At 41.6% G+C, this 26,568-nt stretch overlaps 1 protein-coding gene across 7 annotated transcripts in view; it reads right to left on the bottom strand.

Moving 5' to 3' along the window:
• Window positions 1-26,568, bottom strand: part of OSBPL9 (oxysterol binding protein like 9) — a 136,250-nt gene that overhangs the window by 22,203 nt on the left and 87,479 nt on the right. For 3 of the 7 annotated variants that reach the window (XM_084784445.1, XM_084784448.1, XM_084784449.1), the window contains 7 exons: window positions 17,679-17,774; window positions 16,265-16,312; window positions 14,895-14,924; window positions 13,561-13,611; window positions 6,164-6,202; window positions 1,686-1,776; window positions 598-702 (listed from right to left, as the gene is read on the bottom strand). In XM_084784445.1, the coding sequence (XP_084640571.1) occupies window positions 598-702; window positions 1,686-1,776; window positions 6,164-6,202; window positions 13,561-13,611; window positions 14,895-14,924; window positions 16,265-16,312; window positions 17,679-17,774 (460 nt within the window). Of the gene's footprint in view, window positions 1-597; window positions 703-1,685; window positions 1,777-6,163; window positions 6,203-13,560; window positions 13,612-14,894; window positions 14,925-16,264; window positions 16,313-17,678; window positions 17,775-22,146; window positions 22,216-26,568 lie in introns of all 7 variants that reach the window. The other 4 variants (XM_084784443.1, XM_084784447.1, XM_084784444.1 and 1 more) reach the window with 3 other exon arrangements.

Consider the following 26,568-nt stretch of genomic DNA (forward strand, 5'->3'; position numbering starts at 1 on the left):
TAAGAGCCAGGCACAGACACACAACTTCACTGAGGCCAGAACAGAGTGAGAGTGAAACTGCACACTGGAGGGGCAGGTCCAGGCTCTAGGCTGTGTACTCCTACACTGCTGGACTCCTTCCAAGTGAGAAAGTATCCAAGTCTAAAGGGAGTAGTTTTTTGTTTTTTTAAAGATCCAATCATGAGCCCCAAGTAAAGAGTGCACAACAAAAGCCTATATTTAAAAAATTAAATAAGGCCCAACATGGTGGCACACACCTTTAATCCCAACACTTGGGGGGCAGAGGCAGGCAGATCACTGTGAGTTGGAGGCCAGCCTGGGCTACAAGGCAAGTCTAGGACAGCCAAGGCTATACAGAGAAACCCTGTCTCTAAAAACCAAAAAATGACAAAAAAAAATTAAAAAGTAAATAATTACTACTGTTCTTGGTTCAATTACAAAGCTAGCCACTTCAAGTAGGAACTATAATTAAAAACTAAGCTATTGCTAATATCAGTAGCTATTACATTTCTTCCTCTTCTTCCCCATTAGGAGCCAAACACAAATGTCATGTGTTAGTGGAAAGTTACAAGAAGCAAAGGTTCCATGAATCTGTACCTGTACTATTTGGTGTTGGAGTCTGATGATGTCCCAAGGCAGCTAGTACAGGTCCAACAGGTAAGGAAGATGGGCGCTGCTCTGACTTACACAACTGAGCAGGTTCTAGATTTGAATATGTGAAATAAGTTAGAAAAACAGTCCAACATATACTCAAAAACTGCAACTGTTTAGAATACAAAACTCCTAGACCTGAATTTTTCTACAGTAAGTGAAATTCATGCTATTTCTCCTTATGGCCGCCTAGGCGTTCAGAGCCCCTGACACTTTCAGCAGCAGCCCAGCCAGCCAGGGTGGCTAACGCCCAGCACAGCTGCCCTGTAAAACCAGCAGTGCTTCTAAAACTCAAACCACACAAGGTCAGAAACAGAGTCCACTCCTCCTCACTAGTGCTAAGTGAGAGCAAGTTCATTCTCTGAAGAGGCTTCTCATGCTGTCTGAGGGCCTTCCCTTCACACAGCTTAATCTCTGGCTTTACTACCTCACTGTGAGAACACAGAAATGTATGGCACAACAAACGGGGTTTTTACAAAAAAGCTCCCTCAGCTCAGGCTAGCCTCAACTCTTGGGGATCCTCCTCCCTCAGCCTCCTGCGTGGTGAGGTCACAGGTGTAAGCCATCACGTCTGGCTTTTGTTGGTCTTGAAGTAATATTGATTATTGTCCTCTCAACTAGTAGGCATCATATGCGCCACATACATCCCCTTTCTCATTAGTGTCCACCGTGGTATAAAATACATTGTTGAGAATCATAAAGAACATGCCACCTTTACATACTCCTGGGCTACACTTAACCAGGTCAGGAGTTTTCTTGGTGGCTATGAGTTCTAAGTCACAGAATTCAGTCCTTCCAGCAAATCTGCACCTGCACTGCTGTTGTCCACCACCTCTGAAAACCAAAACTCCTTCCATCTACTTCAAAGACACCACTACCCAAGATACTATCTTCTTTTTCCAGTTCATTTTCGGCTATATTATTTTGTGACTGCTATTATTTTCAAAATATACAGAAAATCTAGGATTACTATAATTACCAAATTAAGTGTTTCATATCTACTGCACCGTGACACACGGTTCCAAATACTGTACCTGGAGGTAAGACAGTCTGGGAAGGCATTGTGCTGATCACGGGTTCCAAGGGACTAGGCTGGTATATTGCATCTACAGGATTAATAGTACTCTGAGATAAGAAACACAGCAGAGTTATTTTTAATTAAATGTCCTTTTCATGCTGACCCACCCAAACAAGTAAAATGCCACATTTCTAAAAGCAAAATCCACAGGATAGTGTAAGTAAGTTGGTCAAAACGCAAAGTAGAAAATTATCTTTTTATACAGAGGAGTAAGTCTCTCCCAGTAAAGCACAGAAAGGAAGAAATAGGAGTGAATCATGGTCACAGAAAAAAAGCTCAATGGAAAAACCTGCGAGGCAAGAAAGCCAAACGACGACCTCAGCTCGGCTCAGTGCTCCCAACGCTTACCTCTGCACAGCATTGCGGCTGTTACTAATGCTGCCGCACCAGTCACTAGAGCACCAGTCTGCACCGCTGCGACCTCATCTCCTTCCCCAGCAGGGTGCACCACACATAATGGCTGATTACGGCATCTGATATACACTTCATCATGTGCTGCCTTGTACCGGCAAGTGAAGAAGCCTTCCTTGAGGACTTTTTGGGAGTAGGTGTTTCAAACATGTAGTGACAATGTTAGGGTAAGGACAAAAATCTAGATTTCTCTGATTCCAAAACAAAAAAAGTATCTGACAGCAGGATGCAATTTAAACCAAAACTCCATAGCTTACTCACTTTGTTTTTTAAAGAGGACTTTAGGTGAGTGAAACATGGAAGAATGGGGAAATAGAAAGATCCAGAGGGTCCTAGAAACCTATAAGAAGAACATTATGACAGGTGAATCTGGGCCCAGAGGTCCTGCTCAAACTATGGCACCAGCCAAGGACAATACGTGCAGTAAACATCGAACCCTAACCCAGATCTAGCCAATGGACAGGACATTCTCCACAGTTGAGTGGAGAGTGGGGTATGACTTTCACATGAACTCTGGTGCCCCATATTTGACCACATCCCCTGGAGGGGGAGACCTTGTGGCACTCAGAGGAAGGACAGCAGGCTACCAAGAGCCTATGAGCAAATACAGGGGGAGGAGGTCCCCCTCAGTCACAGTCATAGGGGAGGGGAATAGGGGGAAAGCAGGAAGGAGGGAGGAATGGGAGGATACAAGGGATGGGATAACTATTGAGATGTAAAATGAATGAATTAATTAAAAAAAAGAGTAAAAAAAACGAAGAGGAAGGTAATCTGGAAGAATTTAATGTTACTAATTAAAATGACTGAATCTGAGACAGGGTGTTGCTTCATGCCCCAGGCCGGCCTGGAACTCAGTATGTAGACCAGGCTGGCCCCAGCTTCCTTCCTACTATGAATATAGAGGTTTGCTACTATGCATGGTTTGTTTAAACAAGAGCTTTGCTACTAAGTGTTCCTCAAATGTACCCACAAACCCTTGAAAATAGTAACATGAACTGAGACAGCAGTAAAGGGATTTCTCCCCCCAGTATTGTCATTTAATGTCTAAATTATATTTCAGACTATCAAAACCCTTCTCAATTCTAAAAAAGCAATTCCATCTGATTTTCTTAAATGAAATAATTTGAGCATGTGAATTCTGATTCTAGTTACCACAGATATTAACTGGAAAACCAGAGGGCAGTTACAGATGACAACTTGAGAATAACCCTTAAGGATCAATTATTTAGTAAAGTGACGTAAGGAATGTATTGAAATACAAACTCCTTAAGCCTCTCATCCTCTCTGGGCCTCAGTTTCCCCCAGTGAATAAAATGGAACAAGACCCTGGATTATACAGCCTCTAACGCAACAGTTCTCAATCTGTGGGTTGCAACCCCCTTGGTAAATTTCTATCTCCAAAAATATTTAATTACGATTTAAAACAGCAGCAAAATTACAGTTATAAAGTAGCAACGGAATAGTTTTATGGATGGGGCTGCCAGACCGTGAGGAATGTACTAAAGGTCACAGCATTAGGAGGCTGAGAACCACTGCCCTAATGGGTTTCTGACTGTTACTTTATGATTCTATCTTCGAATCTGGATAAGTCCTCTGAACCAGGGAAGCTAGCCTTGACACTGCCCTGAGAACAAACTAGTCCCTCGGACTTCTCTAAGAGACTCAAGCGCTTTACAAAGGACTGGGCTGCTGCTGGAGGAGCACTCCCTAGTGTGTCTGAGGCTGTGAGCTAGTATCCAGGCCTGGAACAGCAAAATGCAACACAGGCAAAGTCCCTTCACTAACACCCCAACTCAAATGAATGAAAACATTATCCTTCTCATTAACGAGTCTAAGAAATAACTAACTTTAGAATCAGGGGCTGGAATTCAACTTTTTAGATAAAATTTTTCTTCCAGGTGAAAATATTCTAATATTAAACAGGGTTTCTCTGGGTAGCCTTGGCTGTCCTGGACTCACTCTGTAGACCAGGCTGGCCTCAAACTCACAGAGATCCGCCTGCCTCTGCCTCCCTGAGTGCTGGGATCACAGGCGTGTGCCACCTCACCAGCTGAGGTTTCTTATAAATGCTAACCCTCAGACTTGCCTAGGGTCTCAGATGGTGAGTGGCAGGACTATACACACGCCCTGGCATGCTAGCTCTCACCCCTCTCCAGTTCCCATCTTATAAAACATTTATGCAAAAACAAAACACAAACAAACAAAACCCTACAGTCTCGGAGCAAATTATTCAAAACCATTTCTTACAAGTTTAAATTTTCCATGTATGAACCTCCCCAATGTTCTTAAATTGCAAAGGATCAAACGGGTGTAGTGTGCTTTCTAAAAAATAACCGAAATTCGTGTTTTGCATAGGCATGTTCCTCAGAACCCAGGAACACATTCTCCCGCCCCACCCACAGGGCTACCTCAGGAAGCGAGGCATTACACTGCATCACTTATGCCATGCACTTGTAGCATGTCAGATCGCCAAGGCTTATACTTTGAATAGAGAAATAAAAAGCCCAATAGAGGGGCTGGAGAGATGGCTCAGTGGTTAAGAGTGCTACCTGCTCTTCAAGAGGTCCTGAGTTCAATTCCCAGCAACCACATGGTGGCTCACAACCATCTACAATGAGATCTGCTGCCCTCTTCTGTAAAGCCCTCATACACAATAAATACAATAAATAAATCTAAATATATATATATATATAAAGCCCAATAGATGTAATTCATATATATTCCTTTAAAAAAATACTCCTGATTTTTAAAAAAAGGTTTTAAAATTTTATGTATTTTTATTTTATGTACAATGGTGTTTTGGCAGCAAATGTAACGGAGTCAGATCCCTAGAGCAGAAGGTATAGGCAGTTGTGAGCTATTTTAAGAACACTCAAGAACACTTATCTTGAGATAAGGTCTCCTGTAGCCCAAGCTGGCCTCAGACTCCCTATGTAGCTGGGGATGGCCTTAAACTCCTGATGCTCCTGACTCTGCTTCCTGAGTACAAGAATTACAGGTGTCACTGTCCCAGCTAGCTGATGTGGTGCTGGGGAATCAAAGCCAGGGTTTTGTGCACACTTAGCAATAACTCTCAACTGAGCTTCAGCCACAGCTTTGAGAAGCCACTCAAACTACAAAACTGCAGGCCTTAACTTATTTGTGTGTGTGTGTGTGTGTGTGTGTGTGTGTGTGTGTGTGTGTGTGTGTGCATGCACTGCGCACAGAGGTCAGAGGTCAACATTGGCTGCCTTCCTTTATCACTCTGTACCTTATATTTTGAGACAGGATCCACAGGTCCCTCCCTGCCCCCAGTGCTATGGCTATAGATGCATGCCACCATGCCTGGCTTTTCTGTGGGTACAGTGGATCCAAACTCTGGTCCGCATGCTTTCATGGCAGGCTTTTATCAACTGAACCATCTCCCCAGCCTTCAACTCTAAGTCATTAAAATCTTTTCTTACCAGCTACGAGTTTGTATTATTTATAAAGGAAATGTCAAGAGTAACAGAAGGGTAAAGAACTGAGGAAGAAAGAACAGTTATGTCAAAGAATCCATGTTACTTGTTCTACCAAGAATGCATTATGCAACACAGCACTGATGACAAATAAAACAAAATCTAAAAGGAACCAGAAGAGAAATAGATAAGTATAAACATCCTTTACCAGATGGCGGTGTGTCTCAGTACTACACAGCCCTCCCTCCCTCTGCTGTCACCTGAGAAGATGTTGGACAGGACATGTAGCTGAGTGGGTGATGCCGCATGAAAGCTCATTAACCCGTCAAGTTGACACATGCAAAGTGATTCATTCACAGAACCAATACTTAGAACAATGGTAAGATTGCCATTTCCCCTCCAAATGATTGTTGAAAGATGCCCAACTATAGGAGCTCAAGGAAAATTGCAAGAGTTAAAAACAAAAAGCAGTGAGTAGGTGAAGAGAAGAGTTTGCGTTGAAAAGTGAACAGAAACAGAGGCCTCTCCTGACACGATGGCTGTAAGCGCTGCAGGAGCAAAGGGACACAGGCCGCATCAGACTTACTATCATTCCATCTGCGTGCTGCTCCACATTATTCTGGTCCTTAAGGAAAAACGTCAGAGATATTAACTTCACTCTCACATTTGGGTAATGCCGTGTGTACTTCTCCTAGTAAGAAAGCCTCTTTCACTAGGTAAGTAGTGAGATTTCCATTTCATGCCGTACTCATTCTTAACCAGGCACGGCTCTATTACTTGCAACACAACCAACAGGACGGAAGAGCAGGAACATGACGCTTATCTTTATGGAGGCACTGACCAGAGCTCAGTGAAGTGCCCTAGCAAAGCTTGCTTACACTCCTAGCAGTAATTAAAGCAGATGCTCTAATATAAAGATGAAGACCCTCAAAATTTCTAAGTTTCAATTTTAGAGTAAGTTATGCCAACTCCTCACAATTCCTAAACTTCTGCTGACTTTACAGGCATGACCAGTATGTGAAATATTATCTGAAAAATCAAAGACGGGGATGATTTCACATACCTGGTTATGACTTCAGAATTACACCAATATTGTTTCTAGAAAGATGCTCTGACTTTTGCTCCAGCTGTTTTGTTCACAGCTACATCTATGGAACGATGATGTAACAGCTAATGCCACCTGGCAGGCATTTCACGTACAGTAATTCCATCAATGGCCCTGTAACAGGGTGAGGGTTTTGGCCTGTTTGTTTGGTCTCATGTGTGCCCCAGGCTGAATGATCCTGAATTCTTGATCTTCCTGCCTCCAATTACAGGCTTAGGTGACCAAACCTGGTTGACAGGGGCCTGAGGATGGAAGCCAGGATTCTGTGCATGCTAGGCAGACACTTTACTAAGTGAATTATGTCCGCGTCCCTACAGGCAGTATCACTGTCACCACTGGACTGATACTGAGATAGAGGTGAGCTCCCAAGACAGGCTGTCTCACTGCAGAATTCACGCATTCTGCCATGCCTCTCCAAGCTTGTGCCTCACAGTGTGAATAAAGTGGTGGGAAGTTGGTGACACAAAATCCTTCCTTATAACTGCATGTCAGAGAACTTAGGGGCTTCGTCTTGTGGACCTTCACTCTTCCCACTTGTCTAACAGACCCTGCCCAACCCAGGTGTGCACAGAGTTAGTATCTTCTGGGATGGCTAGAAAGGTATCAAACACCTGAGAAAACGCTGAGGAGGCCGAAAGCCTCTAAAAATGCTCAAAGGTAAGATTATGTAGTGTAGCCGGGCGTGGTGGTGGCGCACACCTGTAATCCTAGCACTCCAGAGGCAGAGGCAGGCGATCACTGTGAGTTCGAGGCCAGCCTGGTCTACAAAGTCAGTCCAGGATAGCCAAGGCTACACAGAGAAACCCTGTCTTGAAAAACAGAAAGACAACAACAACAAAAAACAAAACAAAGATTATGTAGTATAACTCATGTACTTTTAGAATACTACAACCTTGGAAAACTACGTTTCTTAGGTTTCTTCATGTTTACACATATGAAATTGTATTTATTTCTGCATTTTTATGAAGATAAAATGAGAAAATACAGGAAAGCATTTAAAGGAGAAAAGTTAGACATAAAACCAAGTTTTTAAATTCAAGGGAACTAATGCAAGCCTTGTCTCACTTATACAGTATAAATGCAGTGTCCTAGACGGTTTTTGTCAACTTGACACAAACCTAGACATATCTGGGAAGAGGAGTTTCAACTGAGAAACTGTCTTTATCAGAATGCCTGGGGACAAGCCTGTCAAGCATTTTCCTGGTTGATGATTGATGAAGGCTGGGGAGAAGCAGCCCTCGGTGGGGGTGCTGCCTGCTGGTCCTGGGTGGGGTAATAAGTAAGCAATAAGTAAGTAATAAGTAATAAGTAAGTAATAAGGAGCAGGCCATGGAGAGCGGGGCAGTCAGTGGCTTTGCTTCAGTTCTGCCTCCAGGCTCCCTCCCTGACTTTGAAAAAAGTCTGAAAAAACACTGAAAAGTGTTGGAGTGTAACCAGAGAGTTGTAAGACAAAACAAACCCTTTCCTCTCCAAGGTGCCTTTGGTCATGGTGTCTGTCACAGCAGTAGAAACTGTAACTAGGACACGCAGTACCAAAGGAAGACACCAGAGAGACTCAGATGGAATAGAATAGCAGCTACAGTTTTTGCTTTTTCCACTAGACTTGGGAAACATTCCAAAACAACGGCGTAAAGATAAACCAGGTGCACAGCAGTGTGAGAGATAACACGGTAACTCCACAGTAGCATGCACAGTCACAGTCATCCTCTAGTATTATCAGATGATACATGTAAATAAAATGTTAGCATTTTAAACAGTCCTCCCTGCAAATTTCAGGACTCAGTAGAAGCCAATCTTAGGGTTTTTGTTTGTTTTGCTTTGTTTTAAACATAATGGTCAAATTATATCCCAAATATTTACCTATTAATATGGACTTTCAGAAAGCTACACATCAAAGTGTCAGTCAGGAAGAATTTGAAATTCTGACATCATTTTTCTTTAAGTGCATGTGCAGAAAAATCCTCCTGCAGCAGACCCGAGACAGGTATCAGAAACAAACAGCTCACTGTTAACTCAGAACTCAGGTCTGAAGAGGGCTCAAAGCACCAAACAGGAAAGGGTGGCTCACTAAGCTGCGTGTGTAAACAGTGTGGTCTCACTCATAGTCTCGAATGGCAGGAAATGTCTACTGACAAGCCTCTAGGAAAACACAGGGCACTGAGTCCCTCACGTGTGGTAATGGCCTGTCACTAGAGGAGCCGAGCATACCCTACAGGATCTCACTGGAGAACACTCTTAAAAATGTGTCTAGTGTCTTCCCAGCTGCTTCTGTGCCTTTTCTTTGCTGCTGTAACTCTGTGACCAAATGCTGTGTCTTTGTTCCAGGCAACCAGCAGTGGTCTAGTAACTCTTGGCCTAGGATACATATTCGTTACATATCCCTGAAAGTAACTGCATTTAATAGCTACACAATTTAAGTTGATATTTTCTTCTTTATGTCAACAACTGAGTTAACTATACAGTTGACATTCTAAAGTCTCAGTAATGCTGATGCAGAAAATTAAAAATATAAATCATTTAGAATTATAGAAGGAAAAATCAAGTTTCTGCTCAGATGATAAACCTTTGATATTTAGCTTTCCTCTTCTCATTTCTAAACATTACACTGATTTTTCCCCTAAGACCTTAAGAATATGAAATCTAGAAGGCCAAATGTGCCAAAATGGGCCTGTTGTTAGGCAAATATCATATGCTCTCCACTGCTGAACGTATGTGGGTCTTTGTGACTATACCCACTAAGTTATATGTGACTTCCAACACTGCAACCTGCCTTACGCTCTTGCAGCCTACAAGACAATGAGGAGGCAGAGGCAGCCACAAAGGCAACAATGCAGACAGGAACTGAACTCTACTGCCCAACAACGTCACAGCTACGTAAGTGAGTGAATGAGCCATCTTTAAAGCGGGTCATTCGGGGCTGGAGAGCTGGCTCAACTTAGGAGCACTTGCTGCCGCTCTTCCACAGGACCCAGCTTTAGCTCCAAGAACCCACTACAACTCTAGTTTTGGGGGAATCTGATGCTCTTTTCTGACCTCAGTGGGCTCTTGCATGCATGTGGTGTACATACACACACACACACACACACACACACACACCCCGGGCGGGGGGGGGGGGGGTGGAGAACATATAAATCTTTAAATAAAGAAGAGCAGGTCCTCTAGCCCCCAGTGAAGCCAACACAGGAACGGATGAGTGAGTAAGGAACAAGCCATGAGCTGTTTTAAAACACAGTTTTAAGGTGGTTTGTTACAGATTTCTGACATCACTGACAAATGTTCATCTACAACAACTAGAGGTTGGGAACATAGTTCTCTATGAGTCTGAAATAGGAAACCCTGGTTTGGTTCCCAGCACTGCATGAGCTGAGTGTGTCTGCATATTTCTTGTAGCCCCAACACTGGCAAAGTAGAGCGTAGGTCACAAAATTCACCCTCAGCTCACTGAGTGTTAGAACAGCTGGGACTGCATGTGACCCTAACTCAAAACAAAAACAACAAATAAATCTACCACCTAGCACTTCTAGTTTTTATACGATAAAATAAACCAGTAAAATATATTTGGCAACTTTCTCTCAAAATGTTTTTTTCATATAGGCTATCTCTCTCTCTCTCTCTCTCTCTCTCTCTCTCTCTCTCTCTCTCTCTCTGTGTGTGTGTGTGTGTGTGTGTGTATGTGTGTGTGTGTGTGCGCGTTTCGGGATAGAGTTTCTCTGTGTAGCCTTGGCTGTTCTTGAACTCACAGATATCTCCCTGCCTCTGCCTCCCAAGTGCTAGGATTAAAGACCTGTGCCACCATAGCTGGCTCATACTTGCTATTTTATGGGATATTCTAAGTCAGAGCTCATTTGCTTGCAACGTCTTAAATGCTTTATCACCCACAATCAGCTACAGCTATCTGGTCTATTATCCTGTAGAGCTGATCAGGATTAGCTAAAGCAAACTATCAAGGAAGCCCGCAAGAGAGACTCTACTGAATTCAAAATGACTTAGGAAAAGGGCTCACCATAGTCCCATATAACCCACAGCAAGTGGGCATACAGTGACAAGTGTGGACGAGGGCTGGTACTCAGTTAAACAATTAAACACAGAAGCACGGTCAAGAAACAAGCATGGGCACCTCATGATTTGAGGGACCATTTTTGTAAACTTTTAATGATTCCTATTTATTTATGTTTATGTGCAGTGGTGTTTTGCTTGTATGCATGACTCTGTGAGGGTGTCATACCCCTAGAACTGGAGTTATAAACAGTTGTGAGCCGTCATGTGGGTGCAGGGAACTGAACTAGGGTTTTCTGGAAGAGCATCCAGTGCTCTTAGCCTCTGAGCCATCTCTCCAGCCCAAAATTGAGGGAACTTTTGACTAGAATGATAAACTCCAGTATTTTTAAACCACTCATACTTTTAAAAAGATTAAAGACTGCACTGCTATGAAGAGGCAATGTCTTAACTATATACCCACATAAATCTAATATAATCCAGGTTTTTTAAAATTCAGAAAATGAGGCTGTGATGATAGAAAATTCAGGTTAAAAAAATAATGAATTTCGACCCTTTACTCCTACTGTAATAAAAATCAAAGTGCAACACTGACAAAAATGTAGGAGACAAACAAAACAATACACAAACCCCACATGAGCAAAGTCTTTATGATCATGGATGCTACAGAGTCTTTTCCTCTGGACACACACCCACAGGCTATGAGAGGACAAAGACAAGACAGAGGGCGAGTGCCTCCAAGCTGGGACAGGATCCCTCAACAGAAACTGAAAAGGGTAGAGTCATATTCTTGAACATCCAAAACTGTAAGAAAATACACTTTGGCTAAGCCTTCCAGTTTCTGAGTCGATAAAGGCAAGTGCTAAGTGAGTCCAAGGAGACGAAATGCTCTGACACAGACAATAAATGTGAGCAGGCACAGTACATCATGTGTTAGCCAGTGACGCAAGGTTATGAAGAAAGAGAAAGTAGAGTGGTGCAGAGATTATTTTACACAGTGTGGCAGAAATCTAAATGATGTGAAGTAAGAGACTAGCCTGGTAGACACCTGTGAGAGGAGCCGCCCAACAGAAGCAAAGTTCCCTGAAACGGAGAAGAAAGCTGCCTCCTCTGAAGAATAAAGGCAGACCAGGCTCCTGATATCAAGGTGTGATCAAGCAGAGGCAGGAGATGAAAGAAAGTGATGGCTCAAATGCCAAGCAGTCCTCTCCAGGTGCGAAAGGAAAGCAAGAGATGTGAGTGGGCAACTGGTGGGATTTACACTGAAATTAAGCTTAAAGACTGCAGAGTTCATATGGGGTGCCAACAGGTTTGGAAGTTCTACTTGTATAAAAAATAAAAAGCTTTAACATAAAACTTCCTTCTGGAACTGAGAAAGAGCCAAACTTTAAGTAACTTCAGAATACCACTACTCATTCTGAGATATCCTGAAAAGCACACCTGCCAATCAGACTAAAACATTAACTTGCGGAAACGAGTAGAAAAGAAATTGAAGCTGGGCGTGTGGTGGTGCACGCCTTTAATCCCAGCACTTGGGAGGCAGAGGCAGGTGGATCGCTGTGAGTTTGAGGCCAGCCTGGTCTACAAAGTGAGTCCAGGACAGCCAAGGATGCACAGAGAGACCCTGTCTTGAAAATCAAAACAAACAAACAAAACAACAACAACAAAAAAGCAATTGAATAATTTGAACTGTAATACAGTTCAAAGACAGAATGTCAAAAATATTCTTGATGACAGACAGCAGGATGGTTCAGCAGGTAAAGGTGCTGAGGCTGAAGACTGAACGCAGGAAGAACCAGCTCCTTCAGGCTGGCCTCTGACTGCTACCCACACAACAAACATGTGCATGTAACAAACTTGAAACACATTCCTTGAAGAGGAGCTCAGAAGTGAGGCACTGAGCAAAGAGAAGGCTACAGACAGCCCAGCTATGTGCATGACCGTTAGAGACCACCCACCCGGCCCAGCAGTCTAACTGTGTCTCCTCCATTACACACTAGGTGTGATTTCTGGTGAGTGTGTAACCCCTCCCCCAATACCTGCTCCTGTCCATGCAATCACATACATTTAGATCCAAGAAAAGTCAAATAAAAAACTTAGCCTAAGCTTCATGCCTCCAAGCATGTCCTAAGCTGTGTCACTAACAATGTGAGGTTAAAAAAAAGAGATCCTATAACTGGGCAAACAAGAACACAGGAGTAAAACAAACCGCCAACTGTCCTAAAACTGGCCTGCCTCTACCTACTAGCCAAGACAGGTGCGTGGATGCCAAGTATAATGGTGAGCAAAAGGCTTTTTACCAAGTGCTTATTCTCAAATGCACTTCTCTTTCTGATGATTCCAGGCATGTATCTGAGAACCAAAAGCCTCTGTAAAGTGGATACACTTAGGACTTGAACCCGTGGTAACGCACTGCCCATTCTGTCCCACGGATAACAATAATGAGTGGTTCACCAATGTCGCTCAGTACCCTCTCTTCCTCAAAAACAAGCAAACAAACAAACAAAACCCCCGTGTCAAACACAGATTCCAAAAACATACCTCTACTATTTATTTCCTGATTTCTAAGAAAAAGTGTAAAAGATTTAACAAAATATAGCCTCCCATTCCAGGCTGCAGCCATGTTGAAAGGAAAGGGTGAGTTCTTTAAACATGTTCCCTGCATGCCTGGCCACTACTAGAGGAGATTACTACCAGAACACAGACAAATGTGTGTGAGAACATGCAAACAGAGCCGCTGTTCAATAAAAAGGAGTCCCACAGTTCAGTTTACTGTTGAAAGGTAATGTTTCAGAACTGAATTTTGTGCCTACTAAAGAAAATTCCAACAGCTTTTTAAAATTATAAGCTTTGCAAGGTAATAAAAAGTAAAATTTACTTACTTTAGCAATCTGTAGCAACACAATGCAATGTTTAATTGATTCTACCATGCTCTATAAAGATAAAACACTGATTTTAGGATCTTACTGCGAATACAAAAGTCATATATTAGAGCTTAAAATACTTTTAAAAGTCAGTTCAAATATACAAGCAATGAAGGCTACACATCAAATACTCTCTGCTGTGTATCTGGTAAGTTCTGTTGCTGACAGTGTGACAAAAAGTTATTTATTGACAATTCTATGATTTATTAAGGAACATCACACATGATTTATACAAACACCACCTACTATCTTTCTCACAAATAAAGAAAGATACGTGAGTCTGACAAGTCTTCAATTCTTTAGATTAACAGCAGCAATCCCAATGTCAATCCCTACAGTAGGATCAGGACAGACAGTAAGGGATCTGGTCAGACCACTCAGTTCTGAAGTATTATTTTGCCTATTTAAAAGCACTTTTAAAAACTACTATCATTAGTAGTCTATTAGATAGCACCAACGGGCAGTGCATTAGGAAACTCATATTGTATTAGTGCAGAGAGCACGTACAGGTTGAGTGTCCCTTAATCCTCAAAGTCCTGGTTTCACATGTCAGGGGATCAAAATGCAGGCATGACAAGACATCTAAGAAACATAAATAGACTACGGATTTTGTATTCAAAATTGAATGCCCTCCTCCATGTTTCTTTTTTTCTTTCTTTCTTTTTATTTTTTTAGACAGGATTTCTGTGTGTAGCCCTGGCTGTCCTAGATTCGCTTTGTAGACAGGCTGGCCTGGAACCCAGTGATCCACCTGCCTCTGTTTCCCTAAACCCTGGGAATAAAGGCATGTGCCACCACATCCACTACCTCCATGTATCTTCTATTATGAATGTGTAAATGATCTATTAGAGATACTTCTATGCCAAGTATCTCAGACATGGAACAGTGAACCTGTACCGTTGTTACTGTCGAGACAGGATCTCAAAAATGCCCCAGCTTGAGACTGGCTGGCTTGACACTCGCTCTGTGGCTGAAGCTGGCCTTTACCTCCTAATCCTTCTGCCTCCACCTCCCCACTGCTCAAATACCGGCATGTGTTGTCATGATTAACACACCCTATACCTATGAACAGAAGACACTTTTATCCCAAGATACTATAGAAGTAACCAGAAACAATATGGTATGTGGGGTCAATTTCCACCACTGGGAGACTAAATCCTTGGCCATGACACAATTCTTAAATACCCTCATTAAAATTTAAGACGTTGGTTGTTCTAAATAAGAGCAGCAGGTTTAAAGAGACATTTAAAAGCAGCTTCTAATTTGAAATCAAAGTTTAATACATAACTTACATTTGTTGTGTCTTTGAGAGTTTCAACTTTCTGTGAAAATAAGTTTTAGATAAACAGTAAGAACCACAGAGGTACTGCTGGTTTTTTTTAGGAAATCAGGCAATATAAAAATTATTTTACTCAAACTATTCTAAGTCAGTTTAATCAAGTTGGGAAGGAAATACTTTTTTGCTATATTTTAAAATCTAAATCCTATATTTAAATTTAAAATTCCAAACAGTTTATGGACAAGCACTCATAAAACTCAAGACTTGTAATAAAGTATAAAACATTTTTACACCTTTCTTGAAAACAGATTTTATGTTTATTACATACTTCATGATTAAAAAACAAACAAAAAAACAAAAACCTTCCCTAATGTGTTTTAATGATCTAGAACTAAATTCCAAAAGTAAAAGTTAATGGAAGGTGAGTTACAACATGAATTAATATTATTATTAAGTGCAGCAGAACAAACTACTGTCAGCAGTAAAGCAAAAATGTTTAAAAAAAAAAAAAAGCTACACCAGGAATTAGGCAAGAAAAGAGAAGACATGGCACCTATAAATACCCACAACTACCCAAGGGAAACCAAGCAGAGGCCACTGGGCTCTCCCTGCACCTGCTCATCCCAAGCAGGCCTCTGCAGCTGAAGTGACCACATGCATACTTAATAACTTTCTTTTTGTTTTTGGGACAGGGTTTCCCTGTATAGCTCTGGGTGGAACAAACAATGTAGACCAGGCTGGCCTGGAACTCACAGAGATCACCCTGATTCTGCCTCTTGAGTCCTGAGATTACTGGCATGAGCCTTGGATATTTAAAAACTTTCTACCTTTAACACACTACATATATATATATATATATAGAAAAACTTCCTCCCAGAGGTCTCACACATTTAAAAACAGAATTATATTAAAATCTGCATATTATCCTTTTATTTAATTATCACACTGTAACTGAAAAGTTGCCAGAAAACACCACTTGAGGGCACATTACAATAGTAAATAGTAGACCAGTAATACTGTTTTTGGTGGTTTGGTTTTTTTGTGGTTGTTGTTTTGAGATGGGGGTCTCACTATGTAGTCCTAGCTGGCCTCAAACTCACAAAGCTTCACGTGCTGGGATTAAAGATATGTGCCACCACACCTCATCCATTTTTGTTTCATCTTATATAGACTCTTCCTAGGTACTGCAAGCTGGTCATGAACTCCTGATCTTCCTGCCTCAGTCTTCCCAGTGCTGGGATTCTAAGCAAGCCTTAGTTTTAGTTCCTCTGGCTTCAAGAACATTTTTATAATAAAATATTGATGTACTTCTATTACTTTTCAAGAAAACTTCTGAATATTAAACATGTAAAAAGTAAGTAAAATTATGGTTGTAGAAGTTACCTTTCTCTGTTCATCATCTTTACAATTTTGAAGCTTGTCGTCAAAAAGCTACAGGATATGAAAAAGACAATTTTAGTATCAAGATATTTTAATGCACTGTGTATACTCACTAAACAGAAAAATAAACCTTGGATATAACCATATGCATTTTTAACACACATAAAATTTGTATCAAACACATTCTTCTGTGCTACGATCAAATGCTATAGTAAAATTACAGCCCAAAAAAGTGGTTGTTGTCTATGTTTGCAATTCATGTGCACATGTATGCACACGTGGAGGTCGGAGGAGGATGTCCAGTGTCATCTTCTGGTACTCTCCACTTTGCTCTGAGACAGGAACTCTCACTGAACCCTTTATGGAAGGCTGGCCAGTAGGCTCCCAAGGCCTGCCAGTCTCCATCCTACAGTGGGGTGGCCATAAGCACGGGTGGCAGTGCTTGGCTTTTTATGTAGGTGCTAGGGATTTGAACTAGGGCCTCTTGCTTTCTTAGCAAGTACTTTTACTGACAGAACCATCTACCTCTAAAATCATGACTTTTTGAACTTTTAAAAAATGTGTCTAGTGTGTGTGTACATGGTTGTGTGTCTGCACGTTCTATGCAGAGCCAGAGAGCACTGGGTGTCTAGTGTGTGTGTACATGGTTGTGTGTCTGCATGTTCTATGCAGAGCCAGAGAGCACTGGGTGTCTTCTTTCATCATTCTCTAGCTGATTTCTGAAGACAGGGCTTCACTGAATCTGGAGCTCGCCCACTTGGCCTGATGGTGCCCAGAAAGCTCATGGTGTCATCCATGCTGTGATTACAGACATGTACCGCTATGCCAGCTTTGACATGTGCTGGGAAACCAACTCAGATCCTTGTGTTCGCACATCAAGCACTGAGCATCGTCCCCAGAGCCTCTACAAGACCTTTTATTTTCTGTTTTGAAAGTAGTGTCTCTCTAATCTGTAGCCTGGGCTGGCTGCAAACTATGTAGTGTACTACACATCCTCCAAAAGGTGATCCTCCTGCATCCTCCTGTGGGCTGGGATTACAGACACTAGCCACACAAGACGGCTAGTAACTTAAATATCTATTTCAACTCAATGGGTTTCCGCTTTGTCATCCATGTTAATGGAGATTTCCTTTTCATTATATGACCTATCATTTTAATTCAAAGGGAAATACAGTCATCCCCCCAAAATGAAAGGGAGTGGAAATCCAAGCTCTTACAATATCCTATTTAGCTTTTTCCTCATAATCAAAAAGTAGAGAACATAAATCTTATCAATGCAATTAGATAAAAAGATCTTTTAGGGAGTCAGCTTTGAAGCTGCTGAAAAGCACATGAGGGGTGTAAATTTCCATCAAGTAACTTCTTCTAGTCCAGTGTAGCAGCATTTACCACTTTGCGTCAGAACAGCATGGCATACCTTTAATTGCTCTATCAAGATCTGCAGGTAAGCGTCGGCCTCTGTAAGTTTCTTATCGAAGTCTTGGACACTAGGAACAAATCCTGAATCCAAACCCTAGAGAAAAAGAAAGCGAACAATCTCCCAGTGCAAGCAACACTTGCTATTACATAAACTTCTTTCATCCTTCACAAATGATTAATTTCAACTTTCAAAACAGAGTCTATGTACACAAGCAGGTTTCTTTAACTGAATTTTCCAAGAAAAGGCCTCAAAACCATTTCCCCCAAACCCCTAACAACTGGCTCCAGCAAAGCCTTAGTTATTTAGCTAAGAAACAGAGATCCTAGACATTTCCTATGCTCCTCCAATCCTTCCTGTCCCCAGAATCTTAATTTCATGTTCTTTAATTACATTTATTTATGGTAGGGGTGGGGCCCAGGGCATGTGGAGGGCAGGGAGTGGTTGTGGGAGTCAGTTCTCCCCTTCCACCAGGCAGGTCCTGGGGATTGAACTCAGGCTTGTCAACAACTGCCTTCACCCACGAGTGGGTCCATCAGCCTTACAGTCTTCATCCACTCCATCAGTTCATAAGTTTTCCAACCTCTTTTTTCTTTATTAAAAAAAAACAAACAATCTTTTAAAAGAGAGCATGGTGGCACATATCAACAGTCCTAGCACCAGGGAGGCTGAGACAGGAGGAGAATTATGAATTCACAACTAGCCTGGGTTAACTAACCATCCTCACAGGCCTTTCTAAGTACAACTGCATCAAGTTCCTTCTCACCTCATTAAGTTTCCTATTCACTTTCATCCTTGGCATGAACACTACACCCAGGACAGGGTGTAATGTTTATTTATTTACAGGCCCCGTTTCTTTCTCAGTTTAGAAGTCCAGCAATGGCATACCCTACTTTTTGCACACCTATACCTCAAGTTCCCCAAAACACCAAAACCCTCTTGTTTGACTTCAACAAATATTGAGTTTTCAATCATCTCTTACTAAAAGAACAAGTCTTAGTTGTAAAAGATGAAGCGCTTGGAGAAAACCACACTCCCAGCTGTGGTGTCAACCTACACACCCAGCTGTCCTGAGAACTGCCACCTTCAGACTTCTCACCCAACCACAAGACTGCACTAAGGGGTGACGGAGGGTACAGCTCGACAAGCTCAGCTGTGTCTTGCCCCCTCTGTCTTTGGCCAACACACACTGCTTATTTTCATATTCTCCATCTACTGAGCTGACATGGAAGCTTCGTTGGTATCATAGCAACATCACAATGGGCATGCCACATAACACTTCTTACTGTTAAAGCATGACACAACCCAATTTCAACACTGCACGCAGATGATGACAAGCCTGGGCTGGCAAACTAGTTCCTAGTTTCTAGTCCAGCTCAGATCCTGTCTCCTTACCTCTTCCTGCTACTCCATCTACTGAAGAGGCAACCCCATTATTACTATTTACTTCTGCTCTTCTCAAAGTAAAATAAAAATTCTGACACCAAATGTTAAAAACATTAAAACTTATAGCCTGTTATAACCATGAAAAAAGCCAATTTATATTTTAATTATTTTCTTTTTCAAATTTGAGGCAGATAAATTTTGCCTTATTTGCTCTTTTACATGCATGTAAAAAAAAATCCCTTCCTAGTAATTGATTTATGTGAAAACAACATTTAAGAAAAACTATAATCAATGTGTTCACAATACAGATAATAATAAAATTATGGTTAAACACATTTTTTTTGTTTTTGTTTGTTTTGAGACAAGATCTCACTATGTAGCCCAGGCAACCCCAGAACTAGCTATGTAGACCAGGCTGGCTTTGAACTCATAGAGATCTGCCTGCACCTGCCTCTGGAGTGCTGGGATTAAATATGTTGGACCACCAACCACCTGGCTAAACACTTTCATTTTTAAAACTATCCAGAGAACTTATATTAAAAATGTTTGATGAGCAGAGTGGAGTTCATATTCATACTTCTGAGAAGCAGCGGTCCCTTCTAGTGCTACGACACCAGAGGAAATTGAGGAGGGTGCTTGGCTTGGTTTTTGTTTTGTTTCATTTCAAGAATATAGCAGCATAATTAGCAATGATTTTAACTGTCAAGACCCAGTTGGCATCAGTTAAATACACTATTCTTACTAAATAGTTAAAAGGAGCAAGGACACAATCAAGACTAAATAGGAGAATCATCTACAAGAGAAGAAAAGTGATCTTTAAAAAATTTCCTCTTCTCAATTCATTTAGAGCTATTACTGTCAACAAGTCAATCAACAGAACCTTTTAGATAAATCAGTAACATGCTACAGAAGAGAAACACATTGTTTAAACTTCAGGTTGGAACCCTATGTCATTGATTCTTCAGAAATAACCCTCTACTGTCTCTCAGATCTGAGTCCCTTGGGCTCTCCTCTCAGCCCCCCTGGATACTCTCCTGACTTCCCTTCACCAGGAGAATAAACCCCAACTTCATAACCTCACATCAAAGATGGAATGCTTATGGGGAGGCTGGTAACAGTGGCCATCAGCCTGAAGTCGCAGAACTGGCCAAGTCTCCCTACAACAGCAACCCAAAAACTGTAGGTGTGCTTTCAAAGGAATGCTACAGTCAACTCATCTACAACCAATGAAGTAATGTGTACAAATTTGTCAGTAGCATGGTCGGGCAGGTGGCAGTAATGACACTGTTCTTAAACTGAGTAAGAATACACTAAAGTTACCACCAGTTTCACTATCAGTCACCAACTCTGTCTTCCCACTCATAGGCATTAAATAGGATGTGCCTGATTCATCTTGTCATTCCCCAAGTATGCCATGAACGACAAGAGATTATTTTATTTTTTAAAAAAAGAACTGTTAAATTTTCTTAAAAAACAAAACAACAACAACAACAACAACAACAACAACAACAAAAAGGCTTTAGAGATGGCTTAGTGGCTCAGAGTGCTTGCTGCTCGGACCCGAAGACCTGAGTTCAGTTCCCAGTGCCCACACAGTGGCTTATAACTTCATGTAACTCCAGTTCCTTGTGATCTAGTGCCCCCTTCTGGCCTCCACAGGCACTGCATGCACATAAACTCATACACGTGTGTACACAGACACACACACAGACACACACACAGACACACACACACACACAGCCTGCAGGAGTCCGTTCTGTTCCTCCTTCATGTGGATTCTGAGAACTTAAATCGGATCATCAGGTTTTGCATCAGAGGCCTTTCCCCAGTCAACCGTCATCGCCCTGGAGACTAAGAACATACAACGTTCCCAGGCTGAGGATGGCCTGCCTTCCTTTGGAGAGAACTATAAGCAGGGCAGACCCTTAAAAACTGTGACTTCACACTTCTAGAGCAGTTTGTAGTCGAGCAGGTGCATCTGCAGGACTCTGCACTTGCCCTATCTAACACTGAGCGCAGTAAGACACAGCAGACAGGAGCTGTGCTGTCCAGTCATCAGCAGCCCCCAGGGCTGTCTCAGCGCTTGATGAACACCAGCGGCAGCAACTGCAGGAACGTCACCTGCGGCGGCCCATGCTCCGTCTGGATTTCTCTGCTTCCGCCTTTCCTTTCTTCTCTTGCTCATGTCCTTCAGCAGTAACTGAAGTGACCATACTGCAGTGCTGGCTCTCTGGCTTCCGACACTGATGCACCTCAGTTCTACTACTGGTTAGTTTGTATAGGAATTCACTTTACAAAGGTGGCTCCAGGACAACCAGGGCTACACAGAGAAACCATGTCTCAAAAAAAAAAGTCAAAACAAATAAAACCAACACTGCCCTTCCTTAAACAAAAGGAAAAGGAAAAACAAAGTTATACTTATGGATAACTTGAGGAGCCAAGAATAACACCAAACAGGAAGACAGTAGTTGCACGAAAGAACTTGAAAAATGAGAAACGTTCATTCAGTCTAATTTCTTAATGAAAACTTGAAGGACTGAGTTGCTAAATTAGAATTTTTCCTAAATAAGCCAAAATAGCATGCAATTAAAAATATTTTCTCCCCCAGGCCCCAAAAATAGAAAGGGAAGCTATGTGTGGGGGCACATGCCTAGAATCCCAGCATCTGGTAGGTGAAGGCAGAAGGCACAAGTCTGAAGCTAGCTTGAGCTACACTAGCCTCAAAACAATTTGTTTAAAAAGAAAAATATATTTGAAATAAATGGTTCATAAAAGTGTTATAGAAAGTTTAAAATAATAAAGAGTAAGTCATTAGCAGTAGAACTACAAAAGGGGAAAACAGCTTAAAATTTTAACAAAAAGAATTCACTTAATGAAAACGAAGTAAGAATATGGACAAACATAGGCCATTTTAATTAGCAAAACAAATACCCTAAAGTTAATGACATTTTATGCAAATGCCATTTTAATTAAAATAAGAGCACCTGCTAAGTCTATGTTAATGACATGGGAATGACATGTTTGAGATGACCTCTCACCCAATCAAAGAAGCAGAGGGCATACTTACGATTCAATCACTTACAATTATTTTTGAAAATTCAAGAACTGGAGAGATACCAGAAGACTGGAAAAAAGCAAGTGTGGTACTGATCTTCCATAAAGGTAAGGAGAGAGAGAGTAGAAAGTTACCATGTTGCAAGTCTGACATCAATAATCAAGCAAAGGACTAAGAGAGAACCTGTAACTATACAGAGGAAAATAAGGATGTGAGCAAGTGACAGTTAAAAACAAAACGGGATGCCAAAATTACTGGCTCTTCTGCTTCTTAGAAAATTAACTTAGCATATTAAGCTCTTAGAGCAAGGACACCATTTTGTCTTCCTATCAGATGAATTAAAAGTTCATTTAATAGCTAAAAGTATACCAAAGAAAGAACTCAGTCATTTTCATGTGCCCATGATCCCACGTGAAGAATACTAATGACATCCTTGGCTCAGTGAATATCCTTAAACACTTACAGCACCCATGGACCATTCACTTCAGGGACAAACAAGCCTTGGAGCTACTGAGGAGTCCTGAAGATAAGCATCTCTATGTATTCTCAACCCTAAAGATGTAATACTCAACTATTCATTCCTTTGGAGTCAAGCTTATCCACTCTTAAATACCTATGACACTGCGCATAGAGCTGAACTGCTTTCTCCACCCTAGTTTCTGGAAGGCATTTCCCATGGCTTCACGAGGCTGATTCAAATTAGTTTCTTTTATCATCATAGCAGCTGTTAGTTTGTTACCAAAAACTTCTGGTTATCCCATGAATACCCTAAGAAGTCTTTTTCTCATAATTCTGAGTGAACAACACTAATACTATAGATTCACCATGAATTAGACATATTGAAATTTTTTCAGAGTACTAAAAAGTTTGTTATACCTTTATTCTTTCTCATTTCATCATTATAACACTGTGAAATGATTGCAGGCTCAGGCCTAGAACCGCGCACGTGCGAGGCAGAGGCAGGCGGCTCTCGGAGGTGCGCCAGGGTAGTCCATACGCTCTCTTCATCGCGCTTTGGAACTAGCATTTTCACTATATGTAACTTATCAAAGATGTGTACAGTTGCCTCAGAAGATGTACCAAATTACCTTTCATTTTTTTTTAATTATGTAAACATGAGTTTCCAGGCCTTCACAAAATAGTTAACATTAACTGATGCTTATCTCAGACATGAATGGTATTGAAACTGGACATTTTAGAAGTCATTTTAGTTTCACATTGAAAGCTGTTTTTTGTTGTTGTTGTTGTTGTTGTTGTTGTTGTTGTTGTTGTTGTTTTGGACACAGGGTCTCAACTGGGTAACCCTGGCTGTTGTGGAACTTGCTCTGTAGACCAGGCTGGCCTCGAACCACTGCCTGCCCCTGCCTCCTAAGTGCTGGGAATAAAAGTGTGCACCATCACCACCCGGCTGTAAACTGTGTTTTTAAAAGTTTCTCTCCTTTCTCTTCTCTCTCCCTCCCTCCCTTTGTCTCTCCTCTCTCCCCTCCCTGCCTCTGAAATCAAACACAGGGAAAATCCATGAAATTATGTTACTTTTAGGGTAGGACTGAGGAAAGAGACATTCTCACAGTTTTTGCTTCAAATATTTAATTTTTCTAAGCATTTCTTTTATAAAAGATCAAAATTTCATGTAAAAATATTCAGAAATCACAAGTTACACATATTTTTCAAAAAGTTTAATATGCAAAGTCACCAGTATTCTTTTAAGAATATCTATAAAATCCTAGCCAGGCACAGTGGTACATAACTGTAATCCCCACACTCTGAGAGGCAGAGGCAGGCAGACTGCTGTGAATTCGAGGTCAGCCTGGTCTACAAATTGAGTCCAGGACACCCAAGGCTATACAGCGAAAGTCTGTCTCAGAAGGAAAAAAAAAAAAAAGATTATCTATGAAATCCTAAAATATATCAAAACAAAACAAAACTAGGCACTGCTGAAATTACTCATACACCATTCCAAGCAAAATGAATCATAGCCAAATTTGCAACATCATTTAAAAGTAAAACACCAGGCAGCAAAAAAGCCCTGAAAATAGCCACTGCCATCATACTGGAAAAAATGAACCCCTTAATGAAAACAAAGCAAGACACTGAGGGGTTTCCATGCCCTGCCTGCCAACATGCTCATGACTCAACATCTAAGAAAGCAAACTCGTAAAGAAGAACAAAATAAGCAGGTTGATAGTGGTGCACCCTTTAATCTCAGCACTGGGGAGGCAGGGGCAGGAGGATCGCTGTGAGTTTGAGGCCAGCCTGGTCTACAAAGTGAGTCCAAGACAGCCAAGGCTACACAGAGAAACCTTGTCTCGAAAAACAAATGAGGAGGGAGGAAAAGGGAGGAGGAGGAGGAGGAGGAGGAGGAGAAAATATATCATATGAGGTGACTGCAAACATTTTTCTTTACAGACAACTGAGTTAGCTGGTGGTGGTATTATTATTATTATCATCATCATCATCATCATCATCATCATCATCATCATCATCTTTATTAACCTTGCAGGTTTTATTTATTTTATTTATTATTCTTGGGGTAGGAGTATGCCATAGAATGTATGTGGAAGTCAGAGTGTGGAGTAGAAGCTGTTCCCACCTTTATGTGGGTGCCAACGACAGCACGCAGGTCACTAGACCTGCATGGCAGGGTGTTACGCTGAGCCATTTCTCGGTTTTCAATCAGGTTAAGTTATCCCAGCATTTAAGTAAACCATGAAGCAGGGGAACAAGCATCCTTCCCTTCGCCAGCCGCAGATGGGCATCATTTTTATTCCATCTCTTCTTAAAGATCTACCAAATGCAGCTATTTTAGGTAAATTTCCTGCACGTAAGCTCTGTGTGTAAGCATGTGTGTAGCCATGTCAGTCCATAAGCGCCAAGCATTTTCCTGACAACTTGTGACTTGGTGAGGCTTTCTAAATGATCACACACATTGAATTCTGTACAGCAGACAGCAAGCTGACAAATTAACATGCCAGAGGACCTGCACGGTAAAGGTGTGTACCTCACACCAACCAAAACCAAACCACCTTTAAAAAGCTATAGCTTTCACAGTCTCGCCGTATCCCTTAAAAATGCCTTTGCCAAAGCTGCCTTTAGATAACTGATTTCTCTGGCCGGTGGGAGGAAACAAAGGCTCAGTTCTGCAAAAGTTGCTCAAAGTACACATGAAAGTATTCGATTTAAATGGTTGGAAGTCTACCAAGACGATCTGAATTAATTTTTTCTTTACTGTATTCATAAGCTAGTGCTTGGTTTGTGGCAAATGTTGAAGGAGGAAAAAAAGATGGTGAAGATTGAGTCCTGCAGCATGCTTACTTAACAGCACTTAAACATGAAGAAGTACCTGCAAGCTCTATGTCAGCGTTCCTCAAAACGGTGCCTTACTCAGTTATTAGAGACTACAGGGATGCTGAGATCTGACACTAATGAGAATTATTGGGTTTTGTTTTTTTGTTTCTCAAGACAGGGTTTCTCTGTATAGCCTTGACTGTTCTGGATGTCTCTTCATAGACCAGGCTGGCCTCAAACTCACAGAGTTTGCCTCTGCCTCTGCCTCCTAAATGCTGGGATTATAGGCGTGCACCACCACCACCACCGCCCAGCCTGCTGATGAGACTTTTTAATACAAAAAGAAGTAACAAGAGAAAAAGCTATTACAATAAATAACAGAAATGTCAGTGTGACACAGAAAATCAGCCAGTGTCAACTGTCTTGCACCCTCTAAATTTCATTCTCTCATGCCAAGTCTTGTCATGAACACAGTTTTACATGTACTACTCTGGGCTTAACAATCCTATGTTACAATACTATGTTACAGAAATTATTTATTCATTGGCTATCTCCCGTGACTAACTCTGCACTGGGCACCCTAGAGATACCAAGGTGAAGCAGACACTGATCCTGACCTAAGAGTTTCTATCTATTTGAAGAAATCAACACTGATCTAGAGCAGTGGTTTTCAACCTGTGAGACGCAAGTGAGCCAAATGACCCTTTCACAGGGGTCCCATATCAGGTATTTACATTAGGATTCATAACAGTAGCAAAGTTACAACTATGAAGTATCAAGGAAGGTAATGTTATGGTTGGGGGTCACCACAGCACAAGGGACTGTATTAACAGGAGGAAGGGGAGCATAAGAAAGGTTGAGAGCTCCTGGGCTACAGTACCTTAAATGGGCAGAGAAGTGTGATGGGAAAGGCACCAGAAGACTCGAAGGAAAAGAGAGTAAGAGAGACTTTAAGAGGGAGCCTTGAGAATCCAGCCTCTGTGTTAGAGCAATGGGTTCTGACTCGTGGGATGCAGTGTTTGGTGTTTTCTTTCAAGACCATCATTCAGGGCTAAGCAAGACAACAAAAGATTCTGTGAGACTCCAGGAGTTCGGAACAGCAAGGAAAGCTTTATCCCTTGGAGACTGAAGGAAGAGCAAGGACTGTAGGACAACTGGCTACAA

The sequence above is a fragment of the Acomys minous genome (assembly GCF_964271855.1).
Source record: "Acomys minous genome assembly, chromosome: 6".
In the NCBI taxonomy this organism is placed as follows: Eukaryota; Metazoa; Chordata; class Mammalia; order Rodentia; family Muridae; genus Acomys; species Acomys minous.